Source organism: Ochlerotatus camptorhynchus, unplaced genomic scaffold (genome assembly GCF_037179485.1).
Source record: "Ochlerotatus camptorhynchus isolate MF236.1 unplaced genomic scaffold, CSIRO-AGI_Acam_v1.1 ptg000156l, whole genome shotgun sequence".
Lineage (NCBI taxonomy): Eukaryota > Metazoa > Arthropoda > Insecta > Diptera > Culicidae > Ochlerotatus > Ochlerotatus camptorhynchus.
This window is the reverse complement of record NW_027040646.1, coordinates 630,897-646,985: the sequence shown is the minus strand read 5'-3', so window position 1 is coordinate 646,985 and position 16,089 is coordinate 630,897. Positions and strand designations below refer to the sequence as shown.

The 16,089-nt window shown below is 41.4% G+C and overlaps 1 protein-coding gene across 1 annotated transcript in view; it reads right to left on the bottom strand.

Annotated features, from left to right (window-relative positions):
• Window positions 1-16,089, bottom strand: part of LOC135701323 (AP-1 complex subunit gamma-1-like) — a 156,263-nt gene that overhangs the window by 15,315 nt on the left and 124,859 nt on the right. The window contains exons 3-9 of the mRNA XM_065222084.1: window positions 3,104-3,171; window positions 2,906-3,047; window positions 2,598-2,786; window positions 1,962-2,534; window positions 1,514-1,898; window positions 1,253-1,451; window positions 1,070-1,190 (exon numbers count right to left, since the gene is read on the bottom strand). Of these exons, the coding sequence (XP_065078156.1) occupies window positions 1,070-1,190; window positions 1,253-1,451; window positions 1,514-1,898; window positions 1,962-2,534; window positions 2,598-2,786; window positions 2,906-3,047; window positions 3,104-3,171 (1,677 nt within the window). The remainder of the gene's footprint in view (window positions 1-1,069; window positions 1,191-1,252; window positions 1,452-1,513; window positions 1,899-1,961; window positions 2,535-2,597; window positions 2,787-2,905; window positions 3,048-3,103; window positions 3,172-16,089) is intronic.

The following is a 16,089-nucleotide window of genomic DNA, read 5'->3' as shown; positions in this document are numbered from 1 at the left end:
TTTCTATATTGTGACATGAAATTCAAAGTAAAATTGTGATTTTACCGTTTCTACTGAATTTTCAATGCTATTATTCACTGACTATATTAAAAATAGTATTGCAGAATGTATTGTTTATAAACCATTTGAAATAATATTCTGTCGAACTTCAATTTAGATTTTTTCAAAATAGCGGATAGGTTACATTAGTCTATTGGCCATTTGAAAAGTGACGCGAAATTTAGACAAGAGCACGGACATAGTGAAGTGGTTAGCGTCCATGCCCCTATCGCGATAAACGTCAGAAGTTCAAATTCAATCCCGGACAAGTCACGAATGATCTAAAATGTGTTCATGTGCCAAAAAAAAACTCATTTTGACAAAGGCGTGCTACATTTGAAACTGCATCTGCATGGTTCGCTGTGCCATAATCGGCTTTGATATTACAAACCTTGCTATTTAATCTTACTCAGCCACTTCCACCATCGTCAGTGGAACGGAAACACTATCATCGTAACTGAAGCGCTGTCCAAACAAACGAAAGTGATCCGTGTACCATGCAGATACCTACTTTCATCACAACTACAACGAATTTCAAAGATAACAACTGCAGCAACAAAGCATGCCAACCATCGCATCGCATCGCACCGAGAGAGCGCAAGAGATAAGAAAATAAACCCCACAAAAACCGCATTTCCCGCCTGCTCTGGGTTCGTTCCGTTGGGCTGGCGCTCGGTTCGTTCGTCGCCTACTACCTACCTACTGGTGCTATTATTGGGTCGCCCGTTTGCATCCAGCGCTGCCGATGGCGAACAGCGCACTCGAACGACACAACAAGACAACAGAAGCAGTTTAGGCAAGTGAACCGGAAATACCTACCCAGAGAGTGAAAAGCGCGAGTTAGGTGACGATGTTTGTTTTTTGCGATAACACTGAATTTAGTTAAATAGCGCGACGCGCGCGCTGAAAATAGGGTTTGAGGTCATGCCTTGTCAGGCGGGAAGATAAGGGGTTTTTAATTCGGGCTGCACGTAAACGCTCAAGGTGCCTCGAATCGAGTTAGTCGCTGGATGGGGGAATATATACTTACGCCGTGCAGTGTTCCATGCGGACGCTGATTTTCGCAAGCGACATCAGAATGTACTGCTTGGTCGTGATCGATAGCTGAGGGGCCCACAGAAGCTGGCGGTAGTGGTCAATTAGTTCGTTTTCTGCAATTTCAAACACGAGCCAATTAGAAACGGGATGTTGTCGTTTTATTCGATCGAATTACCGTCGAAATTGCCAGCCTCGCCGTACTCTCCGAGTGTCCACACGGCGACTTGCACGAGCGGTTGCCGATTCTCCAGTTGGTTCATGTTGGTGATAGATTGCCACATTTTACCACTGATGAAACTCTGCTCCTCCGTGGGGCTGTTGGAAATCAGCTGAATCGTAGAGGCTATCACGTCGTCCCGGATGTTGTTGCCGGACTGTAAACAAAAAGCGGGAGTGTTCTTGAGCAAGTTTGCTTCTTAATCTGAGCAATACTCACAATCTTCAACACCTTCAGCAGCAAATCCAGATGCCAACGGATCGAAGGGGAGTACATCTCCGCTGCCAGCACGATTCTACTGCCGCAGGCTCCCTTCATCTCCGCGTCAGCTGTTTCCAGATATTTGAGCAATTCCCGTACGATGGTTTCAATGTTCTGTGCGTTGACTAGCGTGAAGGACAGTTCCATCGCACACTTCTGTATCGAACTGTCCGAATCGGAAAGGCACTCAAGGATTGTGATACGATGCCGCTGGACGGCCGTCATGTCCCGTTGAACGGTTCGGACAAGCGTTAGTAGTCCCACGTAGCGGATGCTCTTGTCGCTGTTGAGCAGAAATCGACCCAGGATGTTGATGGCCAGGACGCGGAGGCTGTTTTCGGACCTAGAGGGGTAAAACACGATCATCTAAATGTAGTTTGGAATCAAAACTATCCGCTATACTCACTCAACATTCATGATTGTCAGTACCGTTTCGTACAGAATGGCATTCCCTGCGTTCTTGTTCGTCTCCGTATTGGTAGCAACCTGAGCCAATACATCGTTCATGATCTCCGACTGATCTGGGTCACCGTGCCCCAGGATCCTCAACAGCCGAAGGAGCTTCACCTGCAGGAACGGATCGCTGACTCCATTGACGACGTGTTCCGGTGAATATCCACTTACGATTAGTGTTTTGAGCGTGCGAACCAAGGTAGGGATGGACGATTTGAAGTAGTTCAACACCACAGGGCTCTGTTCGCACATCTCCGTTACCAATGTGATTGTCGATACGAGGATTCCATGGTTTTTCTCGTTTAAAAGGTGTAAGCACTTGGGTACATAATCCTCCATCAGTTCAGGCACTCGGCGGACCATGCGAAAGGCACAGAGGATTGCTTTCTTGCGAAGAAATGCGTTCGAGGAAGCGATCAGTCGTTCGATCTCGTGCGACAGATCACGACCCATCTCCGGCGAGGCGATCGCTGCCAGGGTACACAGAGCCGTCCCCACGATGAACTGCGTTGAACTGTTGAGGTCACTGTAATGAGCCGCTAAAGTAGTCTGAATTCTTATATGAGGGATTGATTATCAAAACACAAACTTTTTCAAACAGTTGGTCAGCAGAACGTGCACGTCTTGCCGTTCGTCCAGCAGCAGCATCGCTCCGAGGTAGCCTATCCGTTTGTCGGTGAACTTCGAGCTGGTCGCCAGCTTTAGGGTTTCCATCTGTCCAAAGTGGGCCGGATAGCCTAGCATGTGAATGTAGAGCAATTTGGCCATGTTGCGACATCTGGATTGATTTATTTTAACACCGATAAGTCCATCAAGCTAACACTAAAGTGCGGTTTCGCTAGGCAACCGTGGGGGAGGGGGGGGGGGGGATTAATCTAGGGATGGTAGTGAACTTACTTCCAAATGCAGTCCGCCTCGCGGAAGGTACTTCGGATGTAGGCACATTCTGTGTTGACCACGGCACGCTCCTCGGCGGCCGTTCGGGCTGCTCGGATCTGGCGGATCAGTTCCCGCAGGCGAGTTGGTGAAGGCTTTCTTACTGTGAAGTTTTTACTGGGTTATTTTGAGGTTTATAGGCAACAGTGGGAAACTTACGAATATTGGTTTCTATCGTTTCATTGATCACTTGTTTGATGTTGCTGATTGTGAGGCCCGGGCTGTATCTGTAAGTTTGGGAGAAAAGGGAGAAACGTGTTGTTTAGTGGATTATATTTTGAGCTTAAACATGCTTAAATTTGGAAAACATTCGGTTATGGTCGGAAACTGTCACACTGAAACAGAAAATCAAAAAATCGATCAAAGAGAAAATAAAAAAAAATGGGAAAATTAGAATTTAGAAAATGTCTGAAAATGTGTTAAATCTGATAATAAGAAAATAAGACGATAAAAAAAAATTAAACAATAAGCCAATCAGAATGTTTCAAGAAATCAGAAAATTTACATTTTGCTAATAATTACAAAAATTACAGAAAATTTAGGATTTTTTTTTTTAAATCAGTACTGGTCCTTCTCGATTTTCGATTGAATCGGTTATCGGTAACCTGATTCTGTATCTTTCATTTTAGGCTCGATTATCGGTAATGTTTTATTGCAATAAATTATTGTAAGGCATACTATGGAATATTTTTAAATCACAGAAAATCTGAAAGCTTCCATCACAAGGATTTAAAATAAGAAAATCACTGAAAATCATAAAGTCAGAAAAACAGAGCAACAGAAATTCGGAACAACAAGTTTTGAAAATCCGAATCTAAAAGAATTATTATGTCTGAATGTCGAAAATAAGAATATCTGAAAATTACATATAATCACAAAAAAATAAATCAATCATGAATTCGAAACAAAATAAAAAAGAGAATAAAAGGAATTTTGAAAAAAAAACAACTGAAAATCGGAATATGGGTCATTGCAGCTCAAGTGAGTACTTGGCCAAAACGCTTATTTTGGCATTCTGAACAAACGCCTTTTTTATTTTACTCTAAGTGCCTAGATCCTTCCGGGCTACGACCCTGGATTTTCGAGATTTTTAAAAATTTCAACTGTCCGAAGAGATTACTCCACAACCAAATAAGCTATTCGTGATCTTAGAACGTCAATTTAAAGTATTCACATAGGTGTACCCAGACAATCTCACGAGTAACTGAACGTTGAACCTTTATTTTTCATTTGTTGAAAACACACTTTTCATTCATAAACGTTACTGTCATGGTTCTTCTGCTACGAATAGAAAAAAAAAAATATTAAATAGAATTGATTTTCCACCAGAAAAGCTCAAAACTACCATTAACTCATCTGGTCATATCTCAAAAACTATTTGTTGCCCTTGAAAACACATCAAGTAGAAGAGTTTTCCAAAGTCTGGTGAAAATTTGAGCCTAAAATGTTAAGAAATAAAAAATCCCGCTCATGGTGAAAATAGGCCATTTTTTGATTATTTGGATACCTGTTGGTAATCAGCCTGTTAGCAAGGTTGCAAAGACTCATTTCAGCTAAAACAATGTTTTTCTAAATTATGAAATAATTAGATGCCACTCACTCACTCACTCAGCGATCAGCAAATCGCTGATTGTGACTCATAGAAAGCAAAATTTACAGGTTTTATGTTTCCAACGCATACTTTGTAACCTCTTCTTGTAAGTTACAAGTAAAACATGCCATCATACCATCTTTTGGTTTTATTATTCCGAAAAACATTATTTTAGCTGAAATGAGTCTTTGCAACCTTGCCTGTTAGTTGTACTGCCTATAATCGCATAACAGTCCCATATGGATTTTCGTCAATTTTGAGATAACAACGCTATCCAGTATCAATTGGCATCTACTTTCATATTATGAAATAAAACTAAGGACTTTGATCATGAAAAATGTGAAAACAACATCAGATCAGTTTGTCCCATCAAGCAAAATAATCGCATTTCAGTCCCATCCTGAAATTCAATCGCCCATAGTTCAAGTTAAAGGTCTGCTTTTTGAATTGCCATATTTTTCTCTGATATAACAAAACATGCAAGTTTCATTGCAACAGATTTTAACCTGAAAAAATTATCAATTAATTTACTATTATTTATCAAATATTTACATGGAAATTACACTTCGTATCTTCCACTGCCATTTTCTCTATACCTACTTCTTTTTTATATGGGACTGATATGGCATTATAGTCAGTATAATAACAAATATGGGTAAACCTATAAGAATCTACATTAAAAACCTTCAGATTGACGTTCTAAGATCACGAATAGCTTATTTAGTTGTGGAGTAATCTCTTATGAAAAATTAAATTTTTAAAAATACCGAAAATCCAGGGTTGTAGCCCAGAAGAGTCTAGGCACTTTAGAGTAAAATTAAAAAAGGCGTTTGTTCAGAATGCCAAAATAAGCGTTTTGGCCAAGTTTGGCTCAAATCGGTGACATCGACCACAAGTGGTGTACCCACTTGATCTGGAATAACCCATATCGGATAAACGGTAAATCAAAACATCACAGAACATCAGAATCACAGAATGTTTGAAAATCATTAAACACTTCGGAAAATCAGAAAATCACTGGAAATAATAGTAAATCAGATAATCATAGAAAATTACAAAGATAATCAGAAAATGAGACAATCGCAGTGAAACAGAAAATCAGAAAATCTGCATAAAAGTAAATTCAATCTAACTCGATTGATGACCTTTAACGATTTTAAATAGTTGAAGATGCTAATTTTCAAATAACCGACTTAAGGGGAAGCAGACCGCTCCGAAAAAAAAATTACGGTTTGATTTTTCTAAAAATATTGAAAAAAAGTATCAAAAATCTAAAAAAATCACATTTTTTCTAATTTTTTAAAGAAAATTCACGTGCAAAAACATGTTTTATAAGTCATTATGGCATAAAGTTGGACTCAAAAAACCACAAAACATCAACTTTTCGGTTTTTCTGAGAGTCCAATTTTTTTTTCATGATGGGATAGAAAAAATTTTTTTGCATGTATTTTGACAAATATCTAAGGAAGAAACTGATTTTCTTGGATTTTTGATAATTTTACTACCAACTACGATACTTTTAAATTGACCGTTAAATGCTTGTTCGATGAAGAACTTGCGAGTGATATGTCTGTTTGTCTGTAGTAATAAGGTATAGGAAATACAAGAAAATAAATTACAAATCAGAAAATTTCTGAAAAGGAGTTTAATCTGATAGTAAGAAAATTAGACGATAAAAATCACAAAATCAGAAAATCATAGGATCAGAAAATTTCAGGAAATAAAAAAATCACTGAAAATTACAAAAATCGGCGAAAATTAAAGAAAATCAGAAAATCAGTTCAGGTCGAGCTCGATTTTCGGTTGAATCGGTTTTCGGTAACTCGATTTTGTATCTGTAATTATAGGTTCGACTACACACAAAAAACAAAAATTGTTGCTATAAAAATAATGCATTTTCAAAATGAAAGTTTCCCAAATTTCGTAGGATTTTAACTGGAAAATTTTTCAAAATGAAAGTTATATCTTTGGTTTGAAAGTTTTTCTTTCACTTCTGACTTGTTATTTTAAAAGTGCATTATGTTTATATTAAAGTTGTTCAGCTGTCAAAAATACCTCTTCATAGTAAAGTTTTTGGCAGCACTGAACAGATCTCTGAACCCCACTTCATTTGGCGCCAAAATTGAATATGAGTGGACGAGATGGAGGTAAAAAAAAGCAGTTTACGGTGGAATCGGTGTTCGAAAGCTGCCTCCAGTGACGATAAGTGGCAATCGATGGTGATTCTGCCACTGCAACAGGAAATGATAGGTGAGTTGGAAATTCGTTTTTCTTAGGATCGAACGAGGGATCGATTAAGTTTGTTTTTACATCGTAGGTACGTGATCGGGTCGTTCGGGTGGTGGTCAATTCCCGTGGTGGGTGGCGTTCCTTTACCGGTGCTGATGACAAGGATTTTCTGTCTTGACCATTCTGCTGGATATTTCTATGGTGAGTGTCCCACTTTTGTGGTATGCAATGGTTGTATTTCAAAGGCTGTATTTTTGTTTTTGTAGATTCTATATCGTCAGCTCATGGAGAATAAAGTAGCTCCAGCAGGAAGACCCCGTAATGAATGCCGTTTCCATGGAGTGGTATTGGAATTGCCTTGTCAAGGGAACGTTTCCCAAAGCACTCGTCGTCATAACCGCTTTCCTTTTGTTATCGTCGATGGAAGCAAGAGGAAAGTTCCGAAATTGCCGTCGACCCGAGGTTGGACCGAATACCTTCCTTTGATTCCTCGGACTAGGACAAAATTTGCAATGGTCATTTTAACTATGTATTGTTTTTTTTTGTTTTTTATATAAAATATACTCGAAAATATATGAATAAATATTATTTTTAAAAAATCATTCAATTATGAGTTTGGGTACTTTTTTATATCTTGAAAACTATCAATCTGATAATATTTCAAATTTGAGATAAAAACATATATTGTCATGATAAAAACGACTCCTTTTGAACTGAAACAGTTCGTACTTCATTTTAAAAACATTGGTTTTCCTCTTGACAGTTCTACAATTTGATTCAAAAGCTTAAACTTTTGAATTTAACGAAGACTTAAACTTTTGATTTGACAGTTTACACATTTTTATGATGAATGCTTTCTACTTTCTACCAAACAGAACCAACGAAAACTTTTAATTCTACCCATGGTATTTTTAATTTTAGTAACGATTATTTTTTGTGTGTAGACTACAATTAACTTATTTGAAGTCATTTACCCATGCATTGGCTATAAAACAGGTCTGAAGCCATATTGTCCCGATCATGCAATCAAAAGAAATCGTTTTTTTAGAACTTTGCTCGTTCGAAACAAAAACTAACAGATTTTAAATATGTTTTTAAGATTAACCGATGAAAACATATGCAATATAGACTTCAAACTTAGATCAAACTTAGATTCGATTATGGAGAATGAAAATCATTTTAATTACCGATAATCGTATTGCCCAGCATATCAGTTCCAGCTAGAAAAACAGAAACTCTAGAATAACACCAGTTAAAATTTATTCCTCCTTATGCTCTAATGGATGGGACAACCTAGTTTTGATATTTTCACGATATATTCTGAACAAAACATGTAACTTTTAGTGTACAGTGTAAAATGCCGGTAGTTTACAATCGATTCTAATGGATATCTCATTTCCGACAAAAATCCATATGGGACTGTTATGCTTTTATGGGCAATTTATACTTATAACACAGACAAACAGACATAGAACTCACAATCACATTCTTCGCAAACAAGGTTTCAGTTAGGAATGTGCTCGCATTTGTCATGGTGGCACCACTGAAGCGTTAAGCAAGTCAGCACATTTCGAACTTAAAGGGTTATACGGTCAAAATTTGGTCAATATCAACTTGACGTATTTCTTTCAATTTTGCATTTAAAAAACCTGAACACCCCTCATTTTGAAGGTGTGTGTGTGTAGAATGTTGCTCCTATTTTGATTTTGGAATTCACTCTTCAGTTGTCAAAATGCCGTCCAAGCAAGTAGAGCAGCGTATCAAAATTTTGCTCGCGCATCGCGAAAATCCGAGCTACTCGCACGCAAAGTTGGCAAAATCGCTAAAAGTTGCCAAATCAACCGTTACAAATGTAAGTAAAGTGTTTGGGGAACGTTTGTCGACAGCCAGGAAGTTTGGATCGGGGGGAAATCGAAAACCGGAAGCCGCTGAGACGGCCGGTAGTTTCAAGCGAAACCCTAACCTCTCTCTCCGAGATGCCACAAATAAGCTGGGTGTATCGTCTACAACCGTGCATCGAGCCAAAAAACGAGCCGGACTATCGACTTACAAGAAGGTAGTGACTCCAAATCGCGATGATAAACAAAATACGACGGCCAAAGCGCGATCCCGGAGGCTGTACACGACGATGCTGACGAAGTTTGACTGCGTGGTAATGGACGACGAAACCTACGTCAAAGCCGACTACAAGCAGCTTCCGGGACAGGAGTTTTATACGGCAAAAGGAAGGGGAAAGGTAGCAGATGTTTTCAAGCATATGAAACTGTCAAAGTTCGCAAAGAAATATCTGGTTTGGCAAGCCATCTGTACCTGTGGCTTGAAAAGCAGCATTTTCATAGCTTCCGGGACTGTCAACCAAGAAATTTACGTGAAAGAGTGTTTGAATAAACGTCTGCTGCCTTTCCTGAAGAAACACGGATGTTCCGTACTGTTTTGGCCGGATTTGGCATCTTTCCATTACGGTAAAAAGGCCATGGAGTGGTACGCCGCCAACAACGTGCAGGTGGTTCCCAAGGACAAGAACCCTCCCAACACGCCAGAGCTCCGCCCAATTGAGAAATACTGGGCTATTGTCAAGCGGAACCTAAAGAAGACCAAAAAAACTGCTAAGGGCGAGCAGCAGTTCAAGGCAAACTGGCTTTCTACGGCGAAGAAGGTGGACAAGGTGGCTGTACAAAATCTGATGGCAGGGGTCAAGCGTAAGGCCCGGCAATTCGGATTTGGAAAAGCAGAAGCCTAACTGAATATTTTTCCTGAATTTTATACTAATTGAACTTGAAAAAGAAATTTAATTTGATTTTTTAAATAAACGATTTCACCGATTTACACGCGTTTTCCCTTGACCAAATTTTGACCGTATCACCCTTTATCAGTGGTGCCAGTTCGTTTTCAGGTCAATTTAGTAGATGTCAGCTCTTGAAATAAGGAGGCAACGCAACAAATCACCTTTCATTGTTTCTTGGGAAAGCATCCCTAATAAACAAATACTATAAACGAACTGTATCCCGGCTGGGTAAACTATCCCACAAATGGTTTGGATGATACCCCGAGCACGTCGCAATCTCTAACGGCGCCGGTGGTGTAGTGGTAAGCGTGATAACCTCTCACCCCAGTAGGCCTGGGTTCAATCCCAGTTGGCGCCGCCGGGATGTTCTGAGGCATAACATCTCTGATCACGCCTTCCTTCGGATGGGAAGTAAAGCCGTTGGTCCCCGGTTCATGAGTTGATGGGTCGATAGGTAGGGTGGGAGCTGCCTTCCTGGCACGTCGGTAGCATTGGTGCTCAGCACGGAAAACAAGATCGACGGAAAAAAAAACCAAAGAAAAAAAAAAAAAAAACCCCGCAATCTGATGCTATTGTAATTTTCAACGTCAGGAATGCATTGAATATAAGATTTGAAAAGCTGCACATTGGTCGTTCCGCTTATAGTGTAATATTACGCTGTACGATGTACACATAATTTGACAACAAATCATTTTAATGAGTGTAATATTGTATCCAATTTTACAATCAATGTGTTTAATACATCATCATGAATAACATTGATTGATACATATTGTATTTGTTTGCTGTGTACATATTAAAGTGATGAGCGGTGGTAGAAAGGTGAAACATTATCACGACTTAAAGCTTGTTTCCAGCAAAATAAAAATTTTCTTCTAAGAGATGTCTGTTTGCCTGTGCTTATAAGAAAATATGATAATCTGAAAATCACAGAAAATCAGAATGTTAGAAATTCCGAAAATCACACTCCGAAAATCACACTCCGAAAATTTCAGAAAATCACTGAAATCACAAAAAATAAATTAACAGAATATAGAGAACTCGATATTCTCCTTAACTCGATGCAAATCAAGGCTGCTTCGATCACCTTTATGTTGTACAGCTTGAACCGGGTACCTGGGTTTAGAATATTGTTGCACTGGATGGATCTCATCAAATTTTGAGCCGGATCCTGTTCTTCTCCAAACATAATGTAGAGTTATGCTGATCGCCCACTTTCACCATTCCTCTTTCTGAATTCTATACACATCTTCCATTCACAATACCGATTCCAGATATCAAACTTCCACTACCACCTTTGCTTTTTTTTCCCTTCTGAACTCCTGACTTGTGAAGCCATCCTTCATCTTCAAAATATCTTCGTTCCAACAGTATAGCTTTTCTCTCGCTCCGATTGTTATTTTACAACTTCGATACCGGACTTCACAAACCCTTCACAACTACCAAATCCTTCGTTCACCCCCTCTTCCTCATCTTCCTCCACCAACCGTTGTCGACGGAACGGAAACACTCTGCCTCTCCTAAACAAAACAAGAAACTCAATTTTACACTAAACAAACAAACAACCGAATCAACGCCAGCAAAACACTACATCAACCGAACAACCGTACCAAATCCACTACTGATAACGTTTTTCAATACCGGAAAATCACATACGCGAAAGAAAAACGAAAAATCGTGACAGCTCCTTAAAATGTCAACCGACCGCGGGTAGAGCCTACTCATTTTTTAGGTGTCTAAATTCAGTTTTCCCTTTTAAATATAAAAATGAAGTGTTCAATTGTCCAACTGTCCATTTATTGAATTGACAATTCAAGACCAACAATTGAAATGGCCTTAACTCCATTTTGTAAACAAACCTTGTAAGGCCATTTTCTCGCGAACCGAAGTCCGCAAAGGCAAACCAACATAATGAACAGGTAGGGAAAATTATCCTCTACACGATTGTGGTTTAGGTTTGCGAATGAAGGTTTCGGTTCGCGAGAAAATGGCCTTACAAGGTTTGTTTACAAAATGGAGTTAAGGCCATTTCAATTGTTGGTCTTGAATTGATTTGGGGAATGGGGATGGGGAAACAGAAGGATCTCCAATCATTTTTAATCCTATGCTCCATATTCTCTGCAAATTTAAATTATTCAGTCTGCTTCCTAAGAAATCGCATGCACATTCCTTTATTTAAAACAAGCTCTTCACAGTTTGAAATAGCAAACCAAAGCAGAAAAAAAAAATCAATTTCCTCCCGCCATAAAATAAATTCGATATCCTTTGCGTCGTTAACGGCAGGCTCCCTTTTCCGCCACTGAACCCGGAGATACCATTTCTAATCACAAGAGGAAATTCGATGGGAAGATTGAAAAGAAATCTATCCTCCTGAAACAGTAGCCCTCCAAAGCCGGGGACACCGAAAACCGTCATCGAGATCGGACTGCTGCGGAGCCATTAATCATTATCTAATTGACAGACAGAGTCTGGTCCCGGTCGTTTAATTATACGCATGATCTCTCTCCGGACTGCTGTCTTCGGCAAGCCATAGTTCAAACAAAGTATACAAAACATACTGTACCTACACATACGTCAACCAACAATGTAGGCTAATGTTTTGGGTTGCGTGAAGGGAAGTCCTGAGGTGGGTTGCAAATCACTGTCTGTTTGAATAACGGTCCCCTGGATGGGGACAAACTACGTGATGCGGCGATTCAATGACAATGTTGACCCTAATGGGATGGGGCTTCTCTACACGACATACTTCCGGTAGATTAGTCGGGTTCGGGGGAGTGATTGATGTTGTGAATTGATGCTGATTTAATGGAGGTTTGGCTTTTTCTTCCTCCCTGTTGTGGTTGGTTATCAATCTATAATCTGATTGGTGTCAAAAGGTGATTGGAATAATTTACACCTCAATGAATGTGAGGTGGATTAATTGTGTGGATAAACTAGTGCATCAAATGTCATAATACAAGTGTAGCATGCATCTTGATACCATCACTTACAAGAGATTCAAAATGTCTCATCTTATCTGTTATGAGACACAAAATATCCTATTTGTCATCCGCATTATACGGTGATAATCCCTCGACGGGGGTGTCTCCACGGGTGGTCTCGCTTAAAAGCGGCTGTCTTTATTATAATACATTCACTCCCGAATCCTGAATTTGAAGCTTAGGCTTGAGTTTTCCTCGCCCCATGGGAGTGAATTTTTTTCTCCAACGAAATCCCAGGTAGATATCCATTGAATTGTTTTATCCCAAACTCCCAGTCCAACTGTTTATTTTTGCACAAATAGAAACAATCGTGCATATACCACCCACTAGAGTGGTTCAACTTTATCGATTTTGCTCTACCCCACTTAATCGATTCCGAATCAGGTCCTGATGATTCTGCCAAAAATTGAGCTTATTTGGTTGTAGAATCGAACTGCACTGACCCTTTTAAGCAGGGTTGCTTTCACTCACTTGCTATAATAAATTGTTTTTCAGAGTTATGAAGTCATTAGTTGCTATAATGGTAATTAGTACTTGTTAGTTACAAGAAGAAGTCGTGAAGTATGTGTTTGACACATACAACCTGTCAATATTGCTTTCTGTTCGTCACAATCAGCGATTTTACGATTCGTGAGTGACTTCTGATTTTTTAACATAACATTTGATAGTGTCGTGTGTATCGAATCTCGAAGCATACAACGGATGATCAGAGCAGGATCTTCTGCGAGAGTTGAGGTACATCTTTTTCTTTATTTAACGTCGGTCTCTGTTCTGCAATCTAGTGCCAATCACCGACGGACATCGATTGTCATCCATTGACGGCAACCGAATGTGCAGGAAGGCAGCTACCACACCTGCGTAGGATATCGCACCCATTCACAACACACATGGGCCGGGACCAACGGCTTTACTTACCTTCCGAAGGAAGACGTGACCAGAGATTTTTATGCCTCAGAAAAATCCCACCGACCTCGGCTGGGATTGAACCTAGACCCATTGGGGTGTTAGAAAGCAGTCACGCTTACCACTACACCACTGGCGCCGGCTAGTTGAGGTACATCAACAATTTTGTTATGCATAATGAACAGTAAAGAAGAAAACAAGCTTATCATAGGGGCGGCCAGATTTGACTCCCGGCTTTGCCGAGATTCTTCGGGACGGAATTTTTCACATTTTCTCCTGCGTTTTTCCTCGGATATTCTTGTCAGTCATTAGTCTTAATTGGTGTGGACTTTGATAGGATAACCACAGGACTTTATAGCGATATTGAAAGGTGTATCTGTAATGCTATAGGCTCTTGAATCACGAATCGCCCACGCTTGTCATCTGTGTGGAACTGACTGGATTTTGCGGAATCTTCTCGAGTTCTATACAGATCTACAGGCGCCGGATAAAGCGCTTCCGCTGAAGTCTGCAGTGGATGAGAATCAAAGAATGACAATGCTTCAGCGGAAGGCATCATAATCAGCGATACGATAGGCTTGGGTTATATCTTTGAGGGCAAGCTTTGCCGGAAAAACTCAGTGGAGCGCGAACACGGATCTCTATGGTAGTGACCACTACCCCATCAAAGTTCAACTTTCGACCGCCATTTTCCCGATGACAACATGGAGGCCCCGATGGTGCTATGAACAAGCGGACTGGGATAGCTATGGTGAAGCCTTTCAGTCCTTGTTACTACAGCGTAATCCGAACAGCATTGAAGACTTTTCAGAAGTGGTATACGAAGCAGCCACAGCAACCATCCCAAAGACCAGCAGCGTTCCGGGGCGAAAAGCGCTACGCTGGTGGAATGAAGATACGAGGAAAGCCGTTAAAGCCCGGCGTAAAGCACTTCGTCGTGTAAAGCGCCTTCCTATCGGACATCCCGACCGCGAGGACGCTCTCCGTCACTACCATGAGTCGCACAATCAATGCCGGCAAGAAATCCGTGTCGCCAAACGAACCAGCTGGATGGACTTTCTGGAAGGAATGAATTGGCTTATGGAGGCAAGTCAACGCCCTCAGTGGAAAACGGCGCATGATACCGCTCCACGTACAGATTAACGGTGAAGCTGTTTCTGACCCTGCGATTGTAGCGGACGAACTCGGCTCGTACTTTGCCGATCTAGCAGCCATCGAGAAGTACGAAGACGAATTCAAGCGGAAAGCTAAGCCTTCGACGTCATCCATTGCAAGTTTTTTTGTTTCTTCTGCGCTGGAAACTCGGACATCAACCAGGCATTCTCCTAGCAGGAATTGCAGCATGCCCTCCGCTGCAGTAACGGAAAGTCGGCGGGTCCTGACGAAATCGGGTACCCTCTCCTCAAGAGATTACCAACGCCAGGCCAGCTACGGATGCTGGATCTTTTCAACAAGCTCTGGCTCACCAACTCGTATCCAGCGTCGTGGAAAGAGAGCTTAGTCATTCCTATCCCAAAAGCCAATGAAACAACCCGTGAAGCCAGCAAGTTCCGGCCAATAGCCTTGACATGCTGTATGGCCAAGGTCCTTGAGCGAATGGTCAACAGGAGGCTAAAGCATTTCCTTGAAACCGAAAACCTGCTAGACCATCGACAGCACGCCTTTCGTCAAGGGTACGGAACGTCAGCTTATTTTGCAACATTAGGGGAGGTCCTCAAGAGTGCCAACTATAGCGGTCTCCACACCGAGATCGTCTCGTTGGATATATCGATGGCCTTCAACAGGACGTGGACGCCCCTCGTCTTAGAGCAGCTTGTCAACTGGGGGCTGTGTGGACCCATGGTCCACTTCATCAAAAATTTCCTGACCGATCGCTCTTTCAGAGTCGCAGTTGGCAACACGAGGTCCCAGCGTTTCAGAGAAGAGACGGGCGTCCCACAAAATTCAGTTATCGCCGTTACCCTCTTCCTTGTGACCATGAACGGAGTTTTCGGAGGACTGCCGAAAAATGTTTACATTTTCGTGTATGCAGACGATGTACTTATCGTAACTACCAGCAGCACGTAGCAGGATAAAGGCCCAGGCAGCAGTCTCCGTTGTAGCCAGGTGGGCCAGCGCTGTAGGTTTCCAGCTTTCGGCTACCAAAAGCGTCAGGTGCCACGTGTGTCCATCCCGGCACCGTGTCAGCGGGCCACCTATGAAAGTTCAAAGCCAGTCCATACCACTGAAGAAGACGGTCCGTATTCTGGGGGTACTTGTTGACCGGTCCCTCAACTTCGAGCAGCACTTTAAGGCGATCAAGAACGACTGCCGCAGTAGGATCAACTTGATCCGCACTATCTCTCGCGCCCACCGGTCTAACAATCGCGACACTCGTTTCCGGGTTGCAAGAGCCGTCATCGATAGTCGCCTACTGTACGGTCTTGAGATGACGTGCATCGCCACCGAAAAGCTCGTGCAGATACTAGCACCAACTTTTAACATCTACGTTCGGATTGTCTCCGGTCTTCTTCCGTCAACGTCCGCCGATGCCGCATGCATCGAAGCGGGTATTCTGCCCTTCCGCCATCGTATAACCGCAGCAATTGCAACGAAAGCCGCTGCCTTTACCGCAATGACTTCCGGAAATGACAGGATCTTTCTCCTCGATGAGGGG